Below are 19,335 nucleotides of genomic sequence, written 5' to 3'. Positions count from 1 at the left end.
GCTTTTTGTTTGGGCATTTACCAAATAGTGTTTTGAATAAAACTAGACATTATTCAAAATCAGGCTCTCAGGTGCATTATTGGGTGCTATGAAGTCAACCCCAATTTTAGCTCTTCAAATGGAAGCAGCAGTACCCAACTTGCAGACCAGAAGGAAAATGTTAACTGAAAGACTAGTTTTCAAAGTACTGTCTGAACCTAACCATCCAGTTTATGTAAATTTAAAGTAATTTAAGTATGGCAGCAAATCATCACGAATTACTGGGCCAAGAAGACCACACCACTGTATATAAAATCAGTAAGTACTGTAGAAAGGATAGTAATCCAAACCTGTGTCAAAGAAACTAGACTAATTGACAGTCTGGAGAAGCCAATTACTATGCTGGATTTAAACTTATGTTGCAGGGTAGATATTAATCGGATGGAAAATCCAAAATCCGAAAATTCCTCCTGAAACACTCAAAAAATTATTTATAGAACAAAATAAATGAGGAATTTTCAGGACTACATAAAAATTTACACAGATGGATCGAGAAACGCAGAGGGTTCTGGAGCAGCTGTGTATTATTACAAGGTAGGCCTAATCATCTTAGTTATAAATTCTGTTTACCCAAAATAGCTTCCAGCTACACAGCCGAACCGAACTTTTACGCCATAAAGAAAGCAAATCGAGATAGCGAATCTTCAACCAGGTAACAAAGTACTAATTTGTTCTGACTCAAAAGCAGCCATCCATGCAGTCAAAACAGCCTGTAAAACTTGATTATATTGATAACATTACATCCCAAATCGTGGAGGAGGTCCTTTCTTCAGAAAAGAAAATAACACTTCAGTGGGTTCCTGGTCATGTGGGTATTACACCAAATGAAATAGTAGATAAGCTGGCGAAAGAGGCAATTCAGACAGGAAAAGTAATCAAAGATTGGTCCTTCCGATGGGTGACTTTGTCAGCCATTTAAAAAATGTGAAATGACATCCTTATTCAAAAGCTGAAGTAGAACAAAGCAATTAAAGCAAGATGGTATTAGGGATGTGCAGCGGGACCTTCCTATGGTCCCATGGTTTAAGAATGCTAAGATAGGAAGAAGTAAACTAGTCACAATAATTAGGCTAAGACTGGGTCATGCACAGGTAAATGAAACTTTATTCAGAATAAACTGCTACTTTACTGAAAAATGTCTCAAGTGTACATTGAATGTGAAAGAAAGTCTTCAGCACCTAATCTTTGAATGCCCAACATTATGATAGCTTCAGAGAACCATTAATACAAACATTTAAAGGAAAAGAAAGTAAGGCCACCATTCTATCTCAAAGAGCTGTTGGTAAGTTTTGACTTAGGCGTATTGTTAGAAATAGTAAGGTACCTAAATAGTATAAATAGGTCAATTTGATAAAGGCAAATTGGGTGTTACTAACATTCAAGTATAGAACTCTTCCACACTATCTTGGAGTCATATTTGTTACCTACTCCAGGTTCTAACAATTTGTATTTATCTCCAGGGTCTGAATCCTTTTCGGAGTAGAAAGTCGCCTGGAGGGACCTCAGGCGTGAAGAAAGTCTGATCAGTGGGCCCCAACCATTTCCATTGATCCTGTAACCTAAAAGCCTTTCCTATAGCTTGTCCCCTCTGTGTGTAAATAAACTGAACACTACAGGAACAATTGATTGATAACAAAGTCAGGTTTATAGGCAAATACTAACATTTATGTGGAATTGTAATTAACTTCCCCTTCCATGAAAAGAAACAGTGTGAAAGTGAAATAAAAAAAAAAAAAAAATTAACACCCTCACCACAAATCAGTTAAATGCAATACATACAGTGAAAAGTGAAATAAATAGTAAGGGGTTATTCAAAAACATTCAAAGTGCGATAAAAACAGTGGAAAGTGAAATAAATAATAAAGACTATTGTGGTTCCATGCCCATATGGTAGCAGAACCAGCTACATTTTGGTAGCTAAGAAAGAAAGAAAAAAAAAAAGAAAAAGAGCGCAGCGCACGTCTGCGGACAAGCACATTGGGACACTCGTATCGTAGTGGTCTTAGTTGTTGTTGTTAGTCGTTTACTTACTGTCACTTTTCGTTATTCTAACCGGGTAATGGACTGATAGAATGAATCAATGAAAATTCAACAAGTTGTGATTTTTCAAAATGAGCTTTACAACAGTGGGTTTACTTATTGATGGCGTTAAAACTGACATTGCTGTTTCAGAATTTGTGTGAGTAAGATTTGTGTTAGGTTATTGCTTACTGGTATTTCATGTGGATAGATTGCCTGCTAGATTATGAAGATTTAAGGACTAAAGAGTATTTGATGGAGATTATGATTTATAGAATATGGGTTTAGGTCTTACTTTTTATAAATTGTATTTGTTTACCACTACAGATCAAATACTGAAGGATTTTACCATAAAAAGAGTTATAGTGTTAATGTCAGTTTTAGCATTATTAGTTTTAGTCAATATTTCATTTAATATACATGTGGACAAATAAAATGTGGAGTAAAATTATTAAATCATGAATTTGCAACATGAAAATGCACCTGACTACATAACCTCAAAATCACAAATTAGGTTAATCTTTAAGTTTGAATGAAATATTTATGGTACCGATGCAGGGCAAAGACTAGGCCTAGTTGGCTGATTGTTAGCAAATTTCTTAACATTGGTCTTATGGGGGTCCGTGATGGCAGAGAGAAAATATCAGAAGAAATAAATTTGCAAACTTATTATGGCCTGGGTAGCCTACTCATAAGAGATTTTAACACGTGACATATTAATACATGTACCTAACCTAATTATCCCCAAATTATTGTATGTTGACTTGGGATGTAGATTTTTACTATTTAAACACTGGTTTGAAACCTAATTATTTTAAAGAAATAAAATTTAAATGGGGGAGACTTTAATAAGCAGCCTACACTAGTTATTCGATTGCTGTTATCGAAGAATTCGATATATTATCTAACTTCGATGTATTTAAAAATCGTTCACAATAAGAGTTATAATAAATTACAGTAATAGTAAGAAATATCTACATTACACTTTTAAATACATAAATTTTACAATTACATTACAAAACTAACTATGACCTAGACTTAGATATCAAAGAAACCTTACAATATTTATAATTTTCTCAGCTTGATGTCAATAAGTAACAGCTATTGTGTTATGGAGTCGGAAAGAATTCTCCCCATGTATTACCAGTAGCCAAAACCACATGTTGAAGCCACATAAACAAATCTCGTCACTTGTGAGAAATATTTGACATATTCATCGCTATTTTCAAAGTCTCAAAATACAAGTTATTTCTTATTTTTTATTGTTTACATTAAAATTACTATAATAATAATAATAAGAAATCGAATGCTAAGTTAAATAAATTGTAATATCGAATTATCCTTCGGATAAAAACAATCAAACCATTTGATAATAGCAATCGAATAACGAGTGAAGGCCACTTATTAAAGTCTACCCTTTGAATGTCTCATGTGGTAAAATATCTCAAGAAAGATTTCAATTAATTGTAATTGAAATTTTTCACGAAGCTCCATTTCTGCATGGACAAGATGCAATGTACAGTCGACTCTCGATAATTCGAAATTGGCGGGACATGCAAAAAAATTCGAATTAGTGAGAGTTTTGAATTACCGAGAGTTTCGATTTATTGAGAGGAAAAGAAAACTATTCGAATTACCAAGAGTTTTTTTTATTAAACACACAATGTTATACGGCAAACTAACAAAACTTAAAGAACATTAATTTCTAATGATTAATTGAAAAAATCTGTTATCTTTGATTGCTTTTTCTTGTTGATTCGTGCCTCATCGACGCCCTTGTTTAACACAAATAGTGCGTCAAACACTTCCGGCCCAACTTCTGTCTGCAAAGAAAAGAAAGAAAACAACTGTCACAGCGTATTTCGTAACAAATGCCTTATGCCAAATAACTTATGACATACAGTATTTACATTGAAGTTTTAAACTAAACAAACAGCTGATTTTACAGCCCTAAGACCCTAAGGTTAAAACAAGTCTACGCTAGTTTCGGACATCAAATTCAGTAAAAAAATGATGGATAAATTGCAGTGTGGAGAATATGGCATTTTTAAATCAGTTTAACAAATTGATAGGCTAACTACAGTAGTTTATTGCGATGCTTTTACCTGGAGAGAAAGATGGCGCAGCTTTTCTAAGAATGTGCTGGCTTCCTTCAGTGTGACAGGCGGGAATTCCTGGTCTTCCTCATCGTTATCAACATCAGGTTGTTCTTCATCTTTAGCGGCCAAGATGTCACCATCAGTAAGGGTTCCCCATACTGCAACTTCGTCATCAACTTGCACAAAATCTTCAAATGGAACATCTCCTATTACAGGGTGAGATTCCCAAGGTGTTGGCTGCACAACTTGAAGTTCTTCATCGGGTGTGTTAACACAGAATCCAGACTTACGAAAACAGTTGAATATTGTCGTTTGACTCACACTTTTCCACGCTTTTTCAACAATCAACATAGCTGTGAGAATAGAGATGTTTGGAGTTTCATTACTGTCAATTCCATCCAGTACAATCTTGACTATTTCATGTCTGTAAAATGCTTTGAAGTTTTGAATTATGCCTTGGTCTAGAGGCTGCAACTTGGATGTTGTATTTGGTTGAAAAAAGTAAAGTTTCACATTCGAGAGATTTGGAGGGTTGTTATGAACTGAACAGTTATCAAGGAATAAGAGGATTTCACGATTTTGTTTTTTCATGTCGCTGTTCAATGAATTTAACCACTCGTTAAACAACTCCGTTGTCATCCACACCTTTTTGTTCGAGCGGTAGGTTACGGGAAATGACTGGATACCTTTAAAACACCTAGGTTTTGCTGCTTTCCCGATGAGGAGGGGCTTCAATTTTTCGGAACCATCCATGTTAACAGTCAACAGAAGAGTTAACCTTTCCTCACTATGTTTCCCTCCGTGGCATTTCTCGTCTTTAAATGTAAATGTCTTGTCCGGCATGCATTTAAAGAATAAGCCGGTCTCGTCGGTGTTAAAAATGTTGTGTGGTTCATAACTTTCTGTTAAGCTGGACAACTCTGCACACCAATCGGAACACACACTGTCGCTAACGCTAGCGCTTTCCCCAAAAACCTTTTTAAAAAATATACCATTACGTTTTTTGAAATTAGTCAACCAGCCTTCGCTTGCTGCAAAGCTGGGTATGCCAAGCTCTTTAGCATATGCCTTTGCCTTTTCTTTTAAAAGCGAACCTCCAACAGGAACATTTTTATCTCTACACTGTCTAAGACATGTGACTAAACACTCTTCTAATCTAGGATATTCACCTTTTGTCGTTCTTTTTATTCCTGCTACGGAACTCACTTCAACTATTTTTTGTTTATTTTTTAGAATGGTAGACAAGGTACTCGCAGGGATTTGAAATGTTTTTGCAACTTCCGACTTCGCTTTACCACTTTCTATCGCCGCGATCACTTCTTTCTTTTCCGAAAGAGAAAGACATTTATATTTTTGCTTAGTAGCCATCACGACAAACACTTCTTACACACAACAAACACGACTTCCACACAACACGGCGCAAACATAACCAACACTGCAAAGAGTATGCTCTGGGACACAGGATGCAAAGTTTCTTGTTATGACAAGAATAAGTTGAAATGCGTGTTTCCCACCGGCCGACTCTCAATTCGAATTACAAAGAGTTCTGTCGAGTGAACTTCGAATTACTGCGTGTTCTGTATCGGCCTAACCTCAATTCGTTTACGTCATTTCGAATTATAGAGAGTTCCGCCGACAAGACTTCGAATTACTGCGTGTTCAAAATTAGTCTGTCCTCTTCGGTAAGTTCGAAATACCGAGTGTATCAAAATGCATTGAAAAATTTCGAAATAGCGAGAGTTTTTCAAGGGACCGGCCTTTTCGTTCGAATTACCAAGAGTTTTGAATTATCGAATGTTTGAATTATCGAGAGTCGGCTGTATAACACATAGTAGAAAGGAACAGAGTGGCCTCTCTTTCACCAACATCGCTTCCTTTTGGAAGGCAGAAAACAAGATCCAATCATCATAATGGCATTTAATGTTTATAGTAAGTCAAATAATGTCTGTTCTTTGTAATAATGTAGTTTTTTAAGATCACCGGTAAGAGAAACTTCCACAAATAATAGCCTCCAGATAATACCCAACTACCTATAATTTTAAAGTAAGTAAAGTATCCTCAACTTCATATTACATTTTGGTCTTTGCTATTTTTCAGAGATAGTTACTTCATTGTGTTGACCCAGTTTGAGAAGTTGGGAGCCATTGTCTCTGTGAAAAAGGACTCGTTTCAGACAATCGAGGGGGAGCAGACAGTCTACAGTATTAAGTAAGATCTGTGTCACTTGTATTTTATATATTAACATACATATTGATTTTGTAATATTCCTATTTTTATGTATATAACAAAATAAATATACACAATGTACTTGTTGATAATGAACTATTCCACATTTCTGACTATATCAAGGGTATGATGCTACCATAATCATTCTCTACTATTTTTGAAAACAATAAATTATAAAAACTTAGAAATTAGGTTTTATTTGTGACAGGACGGACTTTGGGGACGAGGAAGGCCCTGGCCAGATTGTAGCTCGTTATTTGGTCGAACAGCTAAACATCTCCAAACCTGTCGTGTTTGGTGTGTCTCTGCGTGATAGCAGCCTGCGTACCCTGCGCGCACTCGTGGAAGTCCTGCGCCCTCTCAAAAACTGGTCATGAAGGACGTAGTGCCATGTGAGTTTCTGTTATTTACGATCAAAACAGTTGTAATGTAAGGGAATGCACTAATGCATTGGTCAAATTTTAGGAATGAATATCATAACCAGATAATATTGATCTTTGGAACACTCTTTTAATTACAATAGTTCTACAGAATGGAAATCTTAAAGATAACCAAGTTGATACCAGCAACCAACTATCAGATATGTAGCTAATTTCAAAAACAATATACACAATAAATAATTGTTAATATTCAAAATCAGACCGCTCCTTTTAGAGGGCTCAGTGGTGTAACTACCCTAGTCCCAATTTGCCAAACTTTTCAAGAAAGCTAAAACAGGATTTTAAACCCCTTTAAAAATTAAATTAAATTGTTTGGTTAGTAGAATAGTTTGTAAATAACTTTATCTTTATTTTACCACATGAACATTTTTAACTAAAAATGGACTGGACTGGGTTGTTTATCACTAATAAAATGGGTGTTTGAGAACAAATATATTTGAAAACTAATAGAAGGCAATTGTAAGCTTTAGTTCCAAAATAATTTTTAATTACAGAATTAAAATGTTTACAGTTGATATTTTTTCAATTAGCAAAATCTTCATCAAAATAAGGGTTGTTAAAACGGGGAAATTCCCTTTAAACAGAACCATTTGGTATTTTCATAGCTTGCTTCATCAGTAACAGACTAGATGATACTTCAAAAACCCTCTCAGCTGACAGGGCTAGCACTATTAAAAACCTCGACGAGCCCAAGAGGAAGCAGTACCTAATGCTTCTACTTCCAGCATGTTATACAGAGGTCCTTCTTCAAGATGTCAATGGCCTTGAAAAAATATCCCAGCATGAGGCTCAAAATTGAGTTTCTTGGACTCATACTTCAAAAGAGGAGATGTTGTCAACTGCAGGAACGAGGCTACCAGGTAGCTGTTTTCATGACAGTTGTCCACTGAGAACCAAAAAGCCGTCCATGACTAGCTGGTGGAACAATTATCTTAATGAATCATGTTGCTCTGTGAGACTGCTATTTACTAAGATATCAGATGCTTGGGAAGCTTAGTATGCTTTCCTCGCCAACTATAAGCAAGCCATAAAAAATCCAAATGAGCCTTTATTGACCACTTGGAAGATACCAGGGAAACAGCTAGGATATATAAGCTTATAGCCTCAAAACCAATTAATCCTGTTAGGTCCTTAAAGGACAAGGACCTCAAGGAAAACATACAAGCTCAAAGAGAGAAACTCTCTACCTTCTTATGAGGAGTCACTTCCTTGAATGTTCTGTATTGGAAACCTGACCTGCCGTTTCCAACTTTGGCACGATAAGATCTCAGCCAAGAGCAAGTGCTGAGGGTTGGAAGGAAGTCCGACAAATTGAAGATCAAATGGGCAAAAGATAAATTTAGTCCTTACAAGTTACCTGGGGTGATGGAATCTTTGAATTATTGCAGAGGAGCCTGGTACTTCTGTTTAAACATTTTTGTGAGCTCTTGAGAGGCAATATAGCCTTTGACTATGTTCCCCAAGCCAAAGAGTTAGCAGAGTGGTCTCCATCCCTAAGGTAGGCCTGACTCTTCTGCTGCTAAATCCTCTTAGCCCATCAGTCTTTCGTCGATTTTCGTTAAGACTTTGGAGCACCTCTTTGGTACTCCTCATCATAATCAACATGGTGATCAGTCAGGTAGACCTTGCAAATCTGCCTTGCACCATTTAGTATTTGATATTATGGAGAGATTGTTCATTTAACAAGGTTATGTGCCTTGCTCTCCACCTCCCTAGGTGGCTGAAATCTGTCACCTACGTAGCAGAGTTGCTGAAATCTGCAACTTCTTAGCTACCATTCGGAGAGTCAATTGACCAGTGTTTGATGAAAAACTCTCGTAATTTATAAACAGGATTTTTTTACTAACTAGCCATGTATTACAGCACTAAAAGTTCTTACATCTACATTACTTGATACAGGTAACTTATTAAACATTTTAATTGCTTAAGGTGACGGACTATTTTGGGCCTTACTGAAATCCTCACTACAATCTCTGACAAAGTGAATTATGTTGACAGTTGCGGGTGGCGTTGTGTCAACAACCAGATTCGGACAGTTGGTCATCGGTCCGCCCGGCAGCGGCAAGTCCACATACTGCGACAGCATGGCTAAACTGCTGACTGAGATAGGGAGGAAGGTGGCCGTCATCAACCTAGGTAATGTTCCTACATAATTATTTGCTAGGATTGTTGTAGAGATGTTTTGTTCATACCATTGTGTTTCCATTGAATAGACATTTCAAATGGCATGTCACAAGATAGGGGTTGCAATTTGAAAATTTAAAGTTATTCCCCCATACCCTCTTTTGAAAAGAGGGGTGAAATTTGTTTACCCTCAAAAGATCCAAAGTAATTTAATAAGTATGGTGAAGATTGTACATCGATATCTCAATCCTTTTGGAATATATCCAGGCTTATCAGAATTTATACCCTGTATAACGTAAATACAATTTTAATAGCACATCCAGTTGTAACTGTAACAATCAGAACTAAAAAAATAAAATTTAACTAATTTTATATCATGTATTTATCTTATTTCATTTCCACTTTTATTCAGATTAACTATTATTCTGTTTACAAATAAGTGGATTGGAAATATAGTCACATACAAGCATTTTGTTGTACAGTCTGAGTATCCAAGACTGATTAACAATATTGTAGAAGATTCATTCCTTCTCATTTTTTCTATTAGGTGGATGAGAGATAGTTAATTATTTAGTGATAAACACAGTATATTTTGTAAAAAATTTAATTTTTAATAGTTACAGTTAAAACTTAAAAGTTGTTTATTTAATTGTGGTGTATTAGTGAATTTTAAAATGGTAAAAAGCTCAACGAAAAGAAATCAGGTTGATATTTTCTTCAATCTATCTTGATCTGAGAAGAATTTATAACTATACTTGATTAATTTGGAATAACTACAGGTAATTCGTAATGATCAACCTAGACCATAAGGTATTTTCTTACTTACAAAAATAAACACACCGCTAACTCGTAGATCCTGCCAATGATACACTGTCCTACACGGCTGCGGTAGACGTATCTGAACTGATCACAGTGGCTGATGTGATGGCACACGTCGAACTGGGACCAAACGGAGGCCTTGTCTACTGCATGGAGTATTTGGAGCAGAACATACAGTGGTTAACCGAGCAACTCGACAAGCTTCCAGGACATTACTTCATTTTTGACTGCCCAGGACAGGTACGGCAAGGTTTGCTTTCTATGTATTGTTAGATTGTTAAAATCAAATTTCTATCTCTAATTTCATTGTCTTTATCAAACCGTAATTTATGGTTTAGACTTCTTTGTCACTTAACACAACATAAAAGATGGTAATCAATATTTGATTTTAACGTATCCTAACTCGAAAACCCAACCTTCAGGTATCTGGAATACTGGACTTAGCCATTCTCTCCAGTCTAAAAATAACTTGGATGATGAGTCCACATTGGCAGATTTGAACATATCTGGAGAACTACTAACAAATGCGAAGCTTAATCATAATTGTATGTGCTAGCTTTATAGCTGATTCATGTATCGTTCATGTCAACTCTTAATGAGTCATCATCGAGGTGAAATCTAAATGTGGTGAATGAGGGGGTTTGGGCTCAGGAATGTGTTTGGTTTTCAATTCAACATCTTATTGTGATTGATGGATTATATTGTATTGTATGTGTTGTATACGTTTTCTGTAGTTACTTGACCATGCCTTCTTTTCTGATATTCTACTTTCTTTAGTCCAGAGTTTCAAGGAACAAGAATGTCTGGTTTTATTTTGCAACTTCTTGTGTTTGTACACTAACATCAAATTTAATTTTGCTTACAGTCTGACCTGTAACTGAAATTTGACAGCACTGGGAAGCCATTTCTTGTTTTTTTGAATATTGTGCCAGTATGAAAAGTTTATTTTTAAAAAGCATTTTTACGAAGGGAATGCTGGTAAAGAAGTTGTCAGTGAAAATCTGGTAGTCTTTTTTTAGGCAGTTGCATATTGTAAGAAGTTTTTTATTACATAGTACAAAAGAGAAAATTGTGGGAGTTATTCCCTGTTTTCCTGGCTAAGCATTTGTAAAAGAACAAGCTCAAGCAGTAATTTGAAATTGAATCATATATAACCCAGAATTTAATTCACCAACATTGGTATTGCATCAGAGCTGTTTGGGATTTTGTTCCTATTTGTGGTCTGGCAACAGACACCTGTTGGTCTCCTAATAAAAGCGTTGAAATGATTTGCAGTGGTCTATTATAGGCTGGAATTTTTGTGTAGGATCATAGGCAGGTTCGTTATATTTTGGAAACTTTGTATTGTCAATAACGTGAAAGAATTGCAAAAGAGCCTGAAATCTTTTTGCTTATAACATATTTAGGAACCACGGTATAGATTGAGATTTTTTTTTTTCCTTTAGTAAGAAGCAATTGTTGGTTTTTTTATACGACCTGTGTTGAGGATAACAGTAATGGATGTGTCCTTATTTCTGAACTGGTGACCAGAAGTCATCCCTGCAACCAGTTATGAGCTGATAAATTTTCTCCTTTGCTAGCGATCATTTGATCATTTGCTGAAGGTTGGTCTGTTAGTTTCAGTGACCAACATGGTGATACGACTTTGTGTTAAAAAATAAACTATTCAATAGGAAATGCAGTAACTGGAGGGCTATGTTTAGGGCCTTTATAAGAAAAGTCATAAATACAATTGGTGTTCCATTTTTGCCAAATTTCATTAGCTTCTTGTTCATCATTGTTCAATTCAGACAGGCTATCGCCTTTCAACTGTAGGCCTAGGAAACTTAGGTCTTGTTGAGGGCCCAGGTTGATCTAACAAATCGCTGTCACAATGAGGGTTGCAATCGAGGTATTACGATTCATAGACCATGTTTGGGTGTCTTGTTCTAGTGTGTAAGTAGGGTTTACATTAGTGTCATCATCAAATACATCAGACAATAAAAAGTTGTGTCATTATCACTATTATTTTCAATGAACTTTATTTACAGTTAAATGATAATGATTTATGCATGAACGTGTATTGTTCACAACAACAAAGAAACAGTTACAAGAACTACAACAACTAACAAAAATATCAATTCCACAAAGCTTTTAATAGATCCTATTCTCTAAAATGATATAAATTTAATTATGTGACTGAATAGACAGCAACAAAACGCACACCTGCATACTCGCTGGTATGTATACGTAGCGGGTTGTTTACACGCCAACCATATGTCTGCTATTCTTACAATTTGTGTTCAGTTTTTTTTTTATCGTAATTAATACAAAGTATTATTCGTTTTACACATGTTTCTATTGTAGGATAGTTAAGAAATAAAATATCTTTATTAACAATATGGAATGTAACAGTTATTAATGAAAAATATAGAGTTAATTTACACACCGCTCTATAAATAACACTTGGTGACGATGGATCGTCGGCTTGCACTTTTGGCAAGTTTTCAGATAACGATTTTGATCAGTGGTACTTAAAGGGTTAAATTGAGGGGTTCGTAAGAGACTGGATTGTTTCTAGGTTTTCTTCTTGAGTAGTTTTAATAAGTATTCTCCAATATTATATTATATTATATTATATTATGTTATTCTCCGTTCCTTATATGGCCATGTCATGTATACTCTTTATTTAGCGTTTTCACACAACACAACACGTCAGCAGCACAGCTCTGGCATGAGTTTGTCAGCAATGTAGTGTTACAAGTGCGTTCATAATTGTGCTGTTCTGGCGACGTGTCAGGACATGTCAAGCTGCAGTCCCCTTGACGTGGCTGTTTCCGTACAGTACCCAGTTCCTGGACTCTGATAACTCTACATAGCTCTTCATCGTGCAAGATGGAGACTAAGGGCTGTGCCATTCTCGTGCTGTTGCTGTGGTGTTGTAGTGATGTTGACATGTTGGCTCGTGTGAAAACGCCCATTGTGGTGATTTGACTCAAGGTAGAGCTGTACACGCATCACAACTCCATGAAGAACGTGATGTTGAAACTACAAGAGCTAAACTTCCGCCTCTGCACAGTGCACCTGGTGGACTCTCATTACTGCAGTGATCCTGGTAAATATTGTTCTTGGTCCTCATTTTCATTTGTAACATCAGGTTAAGAAATCAGTTTAATCAAAAGTCAGCTTTTATTGTATATTTATATTTGTAAACCTGAAATATGCTCTGTAAATTCTAATAAATTAAAAAATTTGTCTTATTAGAAATTCAATGAGTATTCACAACTCAATGTTTTTCTTTATCCTTATTTTTATTAGGATGTCTACTTAATGGAAAAAGGATGATTTTACAAAATAAAAACAAAAAAAGTATTTTATCTATGAATTGAGAAAAAATAATTATTATTTTAACATTATTCAAATAACGTAAAATTCCTCTTAATTAATTTTCAAACATTTTTATCTTGTTTTTGCAAGATATATCAAATATACAAAAATGAAGTTTGTATATATTTTTCCTAACTTATATACAACACTTGAATCTGAAAAGTGTATTTATTTAACCCAAGGACTACCAATTAAAATTCAAATATTTTTACCCTCAGCTACCAAATTAATTTTTCATTTTATAATGGAAATCTATGTGTAGGGTCTATTAAAAATATTAAACAATAATATAACTTGATCAAATTGTATTTTACTATCTTATATTGTAAGTATTTAGTCGCCTAGCTACAGTTTGATTTATATCAAATCTTCCACTAAAACTACAACTATGTAGTTCATTCGCTTGCCTTAGTGAATCCCAAGTTTGAAAGTCAGGTCATTTCTTCATTGCCACTTTTACTCAAAATTTTGTCATCAAAGTTACCATTGCTCACTTCATTTTTACTTTCAATGAGTATGTTCTCCACAAAGTTACTAAAACTCTCAGACGATGTCATTTTACTGCAACGTCATTTCAGATGGTAATTAATTAAAACAATCTTCAGATGAAACTGTAAACAACAATTGATTTCGAGAGAGTCTATCAGCTTTAAAATTGACCTTGTTATATTATCTGATGGTCAGAGCCTGTCTCCGGTAATTAACTGATGACTGATGACTGTCAACATAATATGTCATTGGTAGCCAATGGCTTAAGGTTCAATAGTATCTGCTCCTTTTTTGCAGAATCTTTTATTAAATGTTGTTCTTTTGTACTATGTCAAGTGTTTCACAATGTCATTACTAGAAAACGAAGCTAATCAGTGGATTTTTTTCACGCAGTAGAAATTATAGATGTAATATTATCTTCAAAACATGTAAATTACAAGTTTTTCAAACCTTTTTTAGGATTTGATGGCGGTAAATGTAAACAGAAAATATCTTAGAAGTAAAACAATCATACCTTAAATTTAAAAACAAAACCTCTTTTGGCTAAAAAAAATGTCAATTTTAGAATTAAAATTTTAACTCATATGGAAAGGGATAAAAAAATACCCGGAAGCAAACTTAGTTACCTAGAAAGGAAAATTGCATTGCAGAAAAGGGCCATAATGGTTTCCTTAACAATCAAAGTACAACTCCCATAGTTTTACAGAATGGCAAGATTTCGTAGTGTTACAGATTCAACTGAGTTATATTACATACTCCGTGTTTTATGTGTACAGCTTACTCTGTGCCACCTATCGGGATGTTAGTAACCCAGTTCATCGTTAGAATGTGCACGATATATTACATCAGTTTACTGACAAAACAGACGCTGTTAGTTTGCTCTGCAAAATTCCATGATGTGACACTTTTAAAGTGTACAAAAAAACTGACAAGTGTATTACATTTGTAAAAGTCATCAATGGACAGTTGCTATATTGTAAAATATGTTTGATTTAGATTATTAATAATCAATAAATTACTCAACAGAATTTCATAATTTACAAATTGAAAGGAAAAAGAAAACAACGGGAATACAGCTAAGCATTTCTTACATATTATGTTTAATAGTTTTTAACTTATTTTTTTTTAATAGCTAATAACACCCAAAATGTTATATACATGCGTGTAATTATTCAGGGCTGCACACAAATGTTAATTGACTAATATATTAAGGTTAACGTATTTGTCAATTTAAGTGTTATAAAATTAAGGAAGAATTTTGTTGGTTGTTCTTATTGGAGATTTGAATAAACTCTGACTAATTAACCTTAGACATATATATGGTCTCTAATGATATCTTCATTAATTTGTTTAGTATTGCAAAGTTTAAAATACATTCAGAAGAGTTTATAAGAAATAATGTTCTGTGATTAACGTAAGAGTCTTACCCACGATAGGATAAAACTTTGGTTGTAAAGATAATAAAATATTTTAAGACAGAAAAATATGTGTAAAAATCAGTAATCTATAAGTATGCAGGATCTTTCAAATTTTAAAACTTAAGAATTATAATTGCATGCTAGTAGATCATTAGTAGATCATTTTATTTCTCTCACCCTCCTTTAAAAAAATTCTCAATCTCTTTTTTCCCTAACTATACTAAATGGTGGGAAGAGAGTTTTTTTTTTTTTTTTTTTTTTTTTTTTTTTTTTTTTTTTTTTTTTTTTTTTTTTTTAATTACAAACATATGTATGTAACTTTGCAGGTAAATTTATCTCCACACTGTTGCTGTCCATGACGGCCATGCTGCAGATGGAGTTGCCCCACATTAACGTCCTGTCCAAGGTGGACCAGGTGGACAAACACAGAGACAGACTCAGGTTTGGACTGGACTACTACACAGAAGTGCTGGACCTACAATACCTGCTGGACTCTCTCCAACAGGATCCCTTCACTGCCAAGTGAGTACTGTCTCTATATGGTGGTCTTCTTGTTGCCTTAGAGAACCCAATGCAACCACAACGTAAAACGTAAACTTATTAAAAAATCTGTGCTCAGAGACTAGCAGATTATGTTCCAAACGGATTGTTCACAATTAAGATGTTTATTATTATCCAAAAAAAAAAAAAAAAAAAAAAAACATCCACAATGACCAACGATAATGGCATACAAGCTTTCCAATCTTTTTGTCAAACCAGGATTGATGAATTCAGATCAGGGATGCCTACTTTACCATCACAGACTTTACAGAGGAAAATCTTTCATCTTTGTGTAGCCCCAATTAATTGTCGAACCGAAGCACAAACAGGATTATGCATGGATCTTTATTTTCTCCATGTCACTAAACAAAAAACTATTTTTATTACATAAAAAATGTGATAGAGACAAAAATGAGGAAGGACTGTTCAATCACTGCTGAGTCTTCTTTACCTAATCAACGTACAAGTTAAAAGAGTGGTGCTGTTTCAGATTTGAAATTGCTTAAAAATCAATCTGTTTAGCAGTTCTTCGAATTTGCAAATTTTATTTAATTTAACTTTGGATTGTCTTCAAGTAAGTTAGAAGATTAATTTCACACTTGAATTTAGTTAGAACAAATAAAAGGATAATTGTTTGTTTGATTACAAATCTAAACCAAATTGTTGTAAATCTTTAAATAGTTCTAACAATCTTCAGTTATTAAAATTAAAAATCTATCAATATTGTTTATGATAGTAATTGGTTTTGTAACTCATGACAAGTGTATGTCCTGAATCTATCACCACATGGTCAGTACACAAACTGAGTTTTTGGTAGCAGCAGTTCCGCCTTCGTCCAGCGCTCAAATGTACTAACTATTTTCGAGTGTTACATCATTCTCTCTTGCGACTCCACTAACTAATCAGATGCCAGCTCGGTAACCATGACTTTATATGGTGGCCCATCTATTCTGTACGGTTTTTCTAAATGCCCTTTATTTTCCGCGTTTAAAACCATTGAGTTTATTTAATTCCTACCAATTTGAAAATTGATTACTACCCCTCCTCCATTTATTAAAATGAAACCAATATTAATTTATAATTTGTTACAAATTTATTGAAAATCCCTTCTCAACTTCACTTCTTCAGTCCAGACTCAACTATGAACTTTAACTGAGGTAATAATAAAATTAATAGAAGCAGATGTATGTGGAATGAACAACAGTGGACTGCTCTGTGGTCTTATAACTAGGCAGTCTGGGAAGAGACAAAATACTGCATTCAGTCAGATTAGGACTAACCCTACCACCTACTTCAGAGTTTTTTGAAGTAACTATTTTCAATCTACAAATAAAAAAATTACATATTTCGAGAGTTTTACAAACATCAAATACAACAGGATACAAAGAATATTGATGAAATTAAATTTCCTTCAACACACAGTTCAAGGAATGGAATCAGATGACTTGTGAGGCTGGCAGGGAGTATTTAGTTTATTTATTAAAATATTTATTGACTTGGTCCAGTTATTAAAATCGTGTTTGTTCAAACTCTATTAACAAGTTACCTTTACAGCTCTAGAAAAAATATTTGTTCTTGCAGATTAAATTTCATTAAACTTATTAATTCCGATGAAATAAAATTGGCCCAAGATGCATGTTTCGTAGCCAATTTAATGTGAATATGTTTGGTTGAGAAATCCGTAATACGTAGTGATGGATGATGCAGGTACAAGAAGCTGAATGCGGCGCTAGTGTCACTGGTGGAGGACTACGGACTTGTGTCTTTCCTACCGCTGAGTGTCAAGGACAAGCAGACGTTGTTGCGTGTGAGAGCAGCTACCGACCGGGCCGGGGGGTACGTGTATGGAGCGGGGGAGGAGCGCAGCGTACAGGCCATGCTGGCGTGCGTGCGCGGTCGGAGCAGAGTGCGAGGCCGATCGTACAGGCAGTGTTCGAGACAAGTATACTCCCGCCGATGAAGATATGGTCATGTGCGATACCGAAGAACCGAGTTAATAAATATTTTGTTTTTTAAATAATTTTGTGGATTTATTGAACCTATCAGTCATTGAAGAGTCACCGACTATACCCAAGTGCTTAGCATCTCAGGTTAGGATAGCTTTATTGATTTAGAATATCAGTTTGGTTGTGAAATGTTGTTAAGGTACACTGAAATATAGCCTGTTCTTCTGAGTCTAGTCTTGAATAATGGTTGAAACTAGTCTCAAATGTTGAACCACGAAAATGATTTTGAAGAGAACAGCAGTGTATGTTCATATCAAATCAAATTTTTTATTATCGTATACAATATACATTATATGGCAAGTCAGCTATTTAATATAAAATTTGGGATTTATACCAGAGTGTAAGTAACATCCACATACAAATTTTCCAATCATTCATTCCAGTCACTCACCAATTTTCACCATCTTCAACGCCAGGGTCAGTTTTCAAAATTGTTGGTCTCCCAATTACATGCTAAAAACTCGCTGACATTGTAAAATGCCATTGATGCAAAAAAGCGTTTAAGACGGGTTTTTAACACCTTAGGCGTTGGTGCATTTTTATTGGAAGCTGGCAATCTGTTGATAATATGAACACCTGCTTGCAAAGGCAAGTGTTCATAAACTATCGTTCTGTGACTTCCAGATCGGTAGTTGTCTCTGCCTCTAGTCTCATCCGTACAAGTCACGGCCCCTTATTTAAGCTATTGTTAAGGTCATGATTTAGTAAAACAACAAATAATATAACAGAAATTGAGTGGTTTTTCGTTATAGTATTAAAGACAAAAATGGTAAATGGTTGTTTTGAGTCTAGTACATATATACAAAAATACACTGATCCATTCTATGTCCACTCAAAGACAAACACTGTTAATTTAAGGTGGGGTACCACAGACCAGTGACTCATAAGTGTACACCAGACCGCACAAATCCCTAACATCAGGTGTGAAAATCAAACCTTTGACTCCAAGGTTAACTCCTCTGTCGGAGAGTAGCCCATACAGCCATCCTGGCTTAATGTCTTGATAGCTCGCTTACAATTTCGCTGTCCCGATTCTTCTCCTTGTGCTTCCGTCAAGAATTTCTTATATGAATCATCATGTGACGAAAATGTTCTGTCAAGTCATGCCATTGCGTTAAATAAGATTCTTACTTTGAAGAAAAAAGCTCTAAAAACGAAACAGAATGAGTTTATAACAAATATTTTCTGAACGTGGGATTTTGACTGCGTATAAATTGTTTATTCTAAAATGTATAATGTATGTTAGAAGCCATCACAATCAGATCGATATCAGATGTAAAAATCACCCAAACAATACAAGAAATAAAAAAACAATAGTCCTTCCTGAACATAATTTCAAGTATTTTACTAGAAAAACTACATATGCAGGAACCAGGGGTTTTTTATATGATACCTAATGGTAAAAAGTTTAGTATCTAATAAATACTTTTTATTCACCAAATGAATTTTATTTATGTAGTAGGGAAGAGAATACAATTAAAAATTTTAATTAGTACTGTACCATGATTTATAACTAAACTGACATTATTAAATTGTACAATATTGTGCTTTGATGTAGGTTTAATACAATTCTGCCTTAAAAATACATTTTGCAGAAGTTAGCTAGTGCTATCCAAAATTCAAATATCAACTCTATTCACACAAATGGTACCTTTGTTAGGATTCTTAAATATCTTGCAGTGCTTAAGTAACATTTGATTTGCGATACTCTTCTTACTCCCACTTCGCTGACAATGGCAGGTAGACAAGG

The 19,335-nt window shown here is 34.7% G+C and overlaps 1 protein-coding gene across 1 annotated transcript; it reads left to right on the top strand.

Annotated features, from left to right (window-relative positions):
• The first annotated feature begins 1,996 nt into the window (after positions 1–1,996).
• LOC124355372 (GPN-loop GTPase 2-like) lies at positions 1,997–17,599 on the top strand. Its single transcript, XM_046806489.1, is given in 9 exon segments — positions 1,997–2,218; positions 6,255–6,365; positions 6,592–6,775; positions 8,822–8,959; positions 9,801–10,006; positions 12,746–12,860; positions 15,366–15,561; positions 17,287–17,464; positions 17,466–17,599. Coding segments are annotated over 7 exon segments (963 nt in total). The 5' UTR covers positions 1,997–2,218; positions 6,255–6,365; positions 6,592–6,756; the 3' UTR covers positions 17,577–17,599.
• Positions 17,600–19,335: the final 1,736 nt, after the last annotated feature.

Source organism: Homalodisca vitripennis, chromosome 2, assembly GCF_021130785.1.
Source record: "Homalodisca vitripennis isolate AUS2020 chromosome 2, UT_GWSS_2.1, whole genome shotgun sequence".
Taxonomy (NCBI): Eukaryota; Metazoa; Arthropoda; class Insecta; order Hemiptera; family Cicadellidae; genus Homalodisca; species Homalodisca vitripennis.
This window is presented reverse-complemented; position numbering and strand designations above follow the sequence as displayed.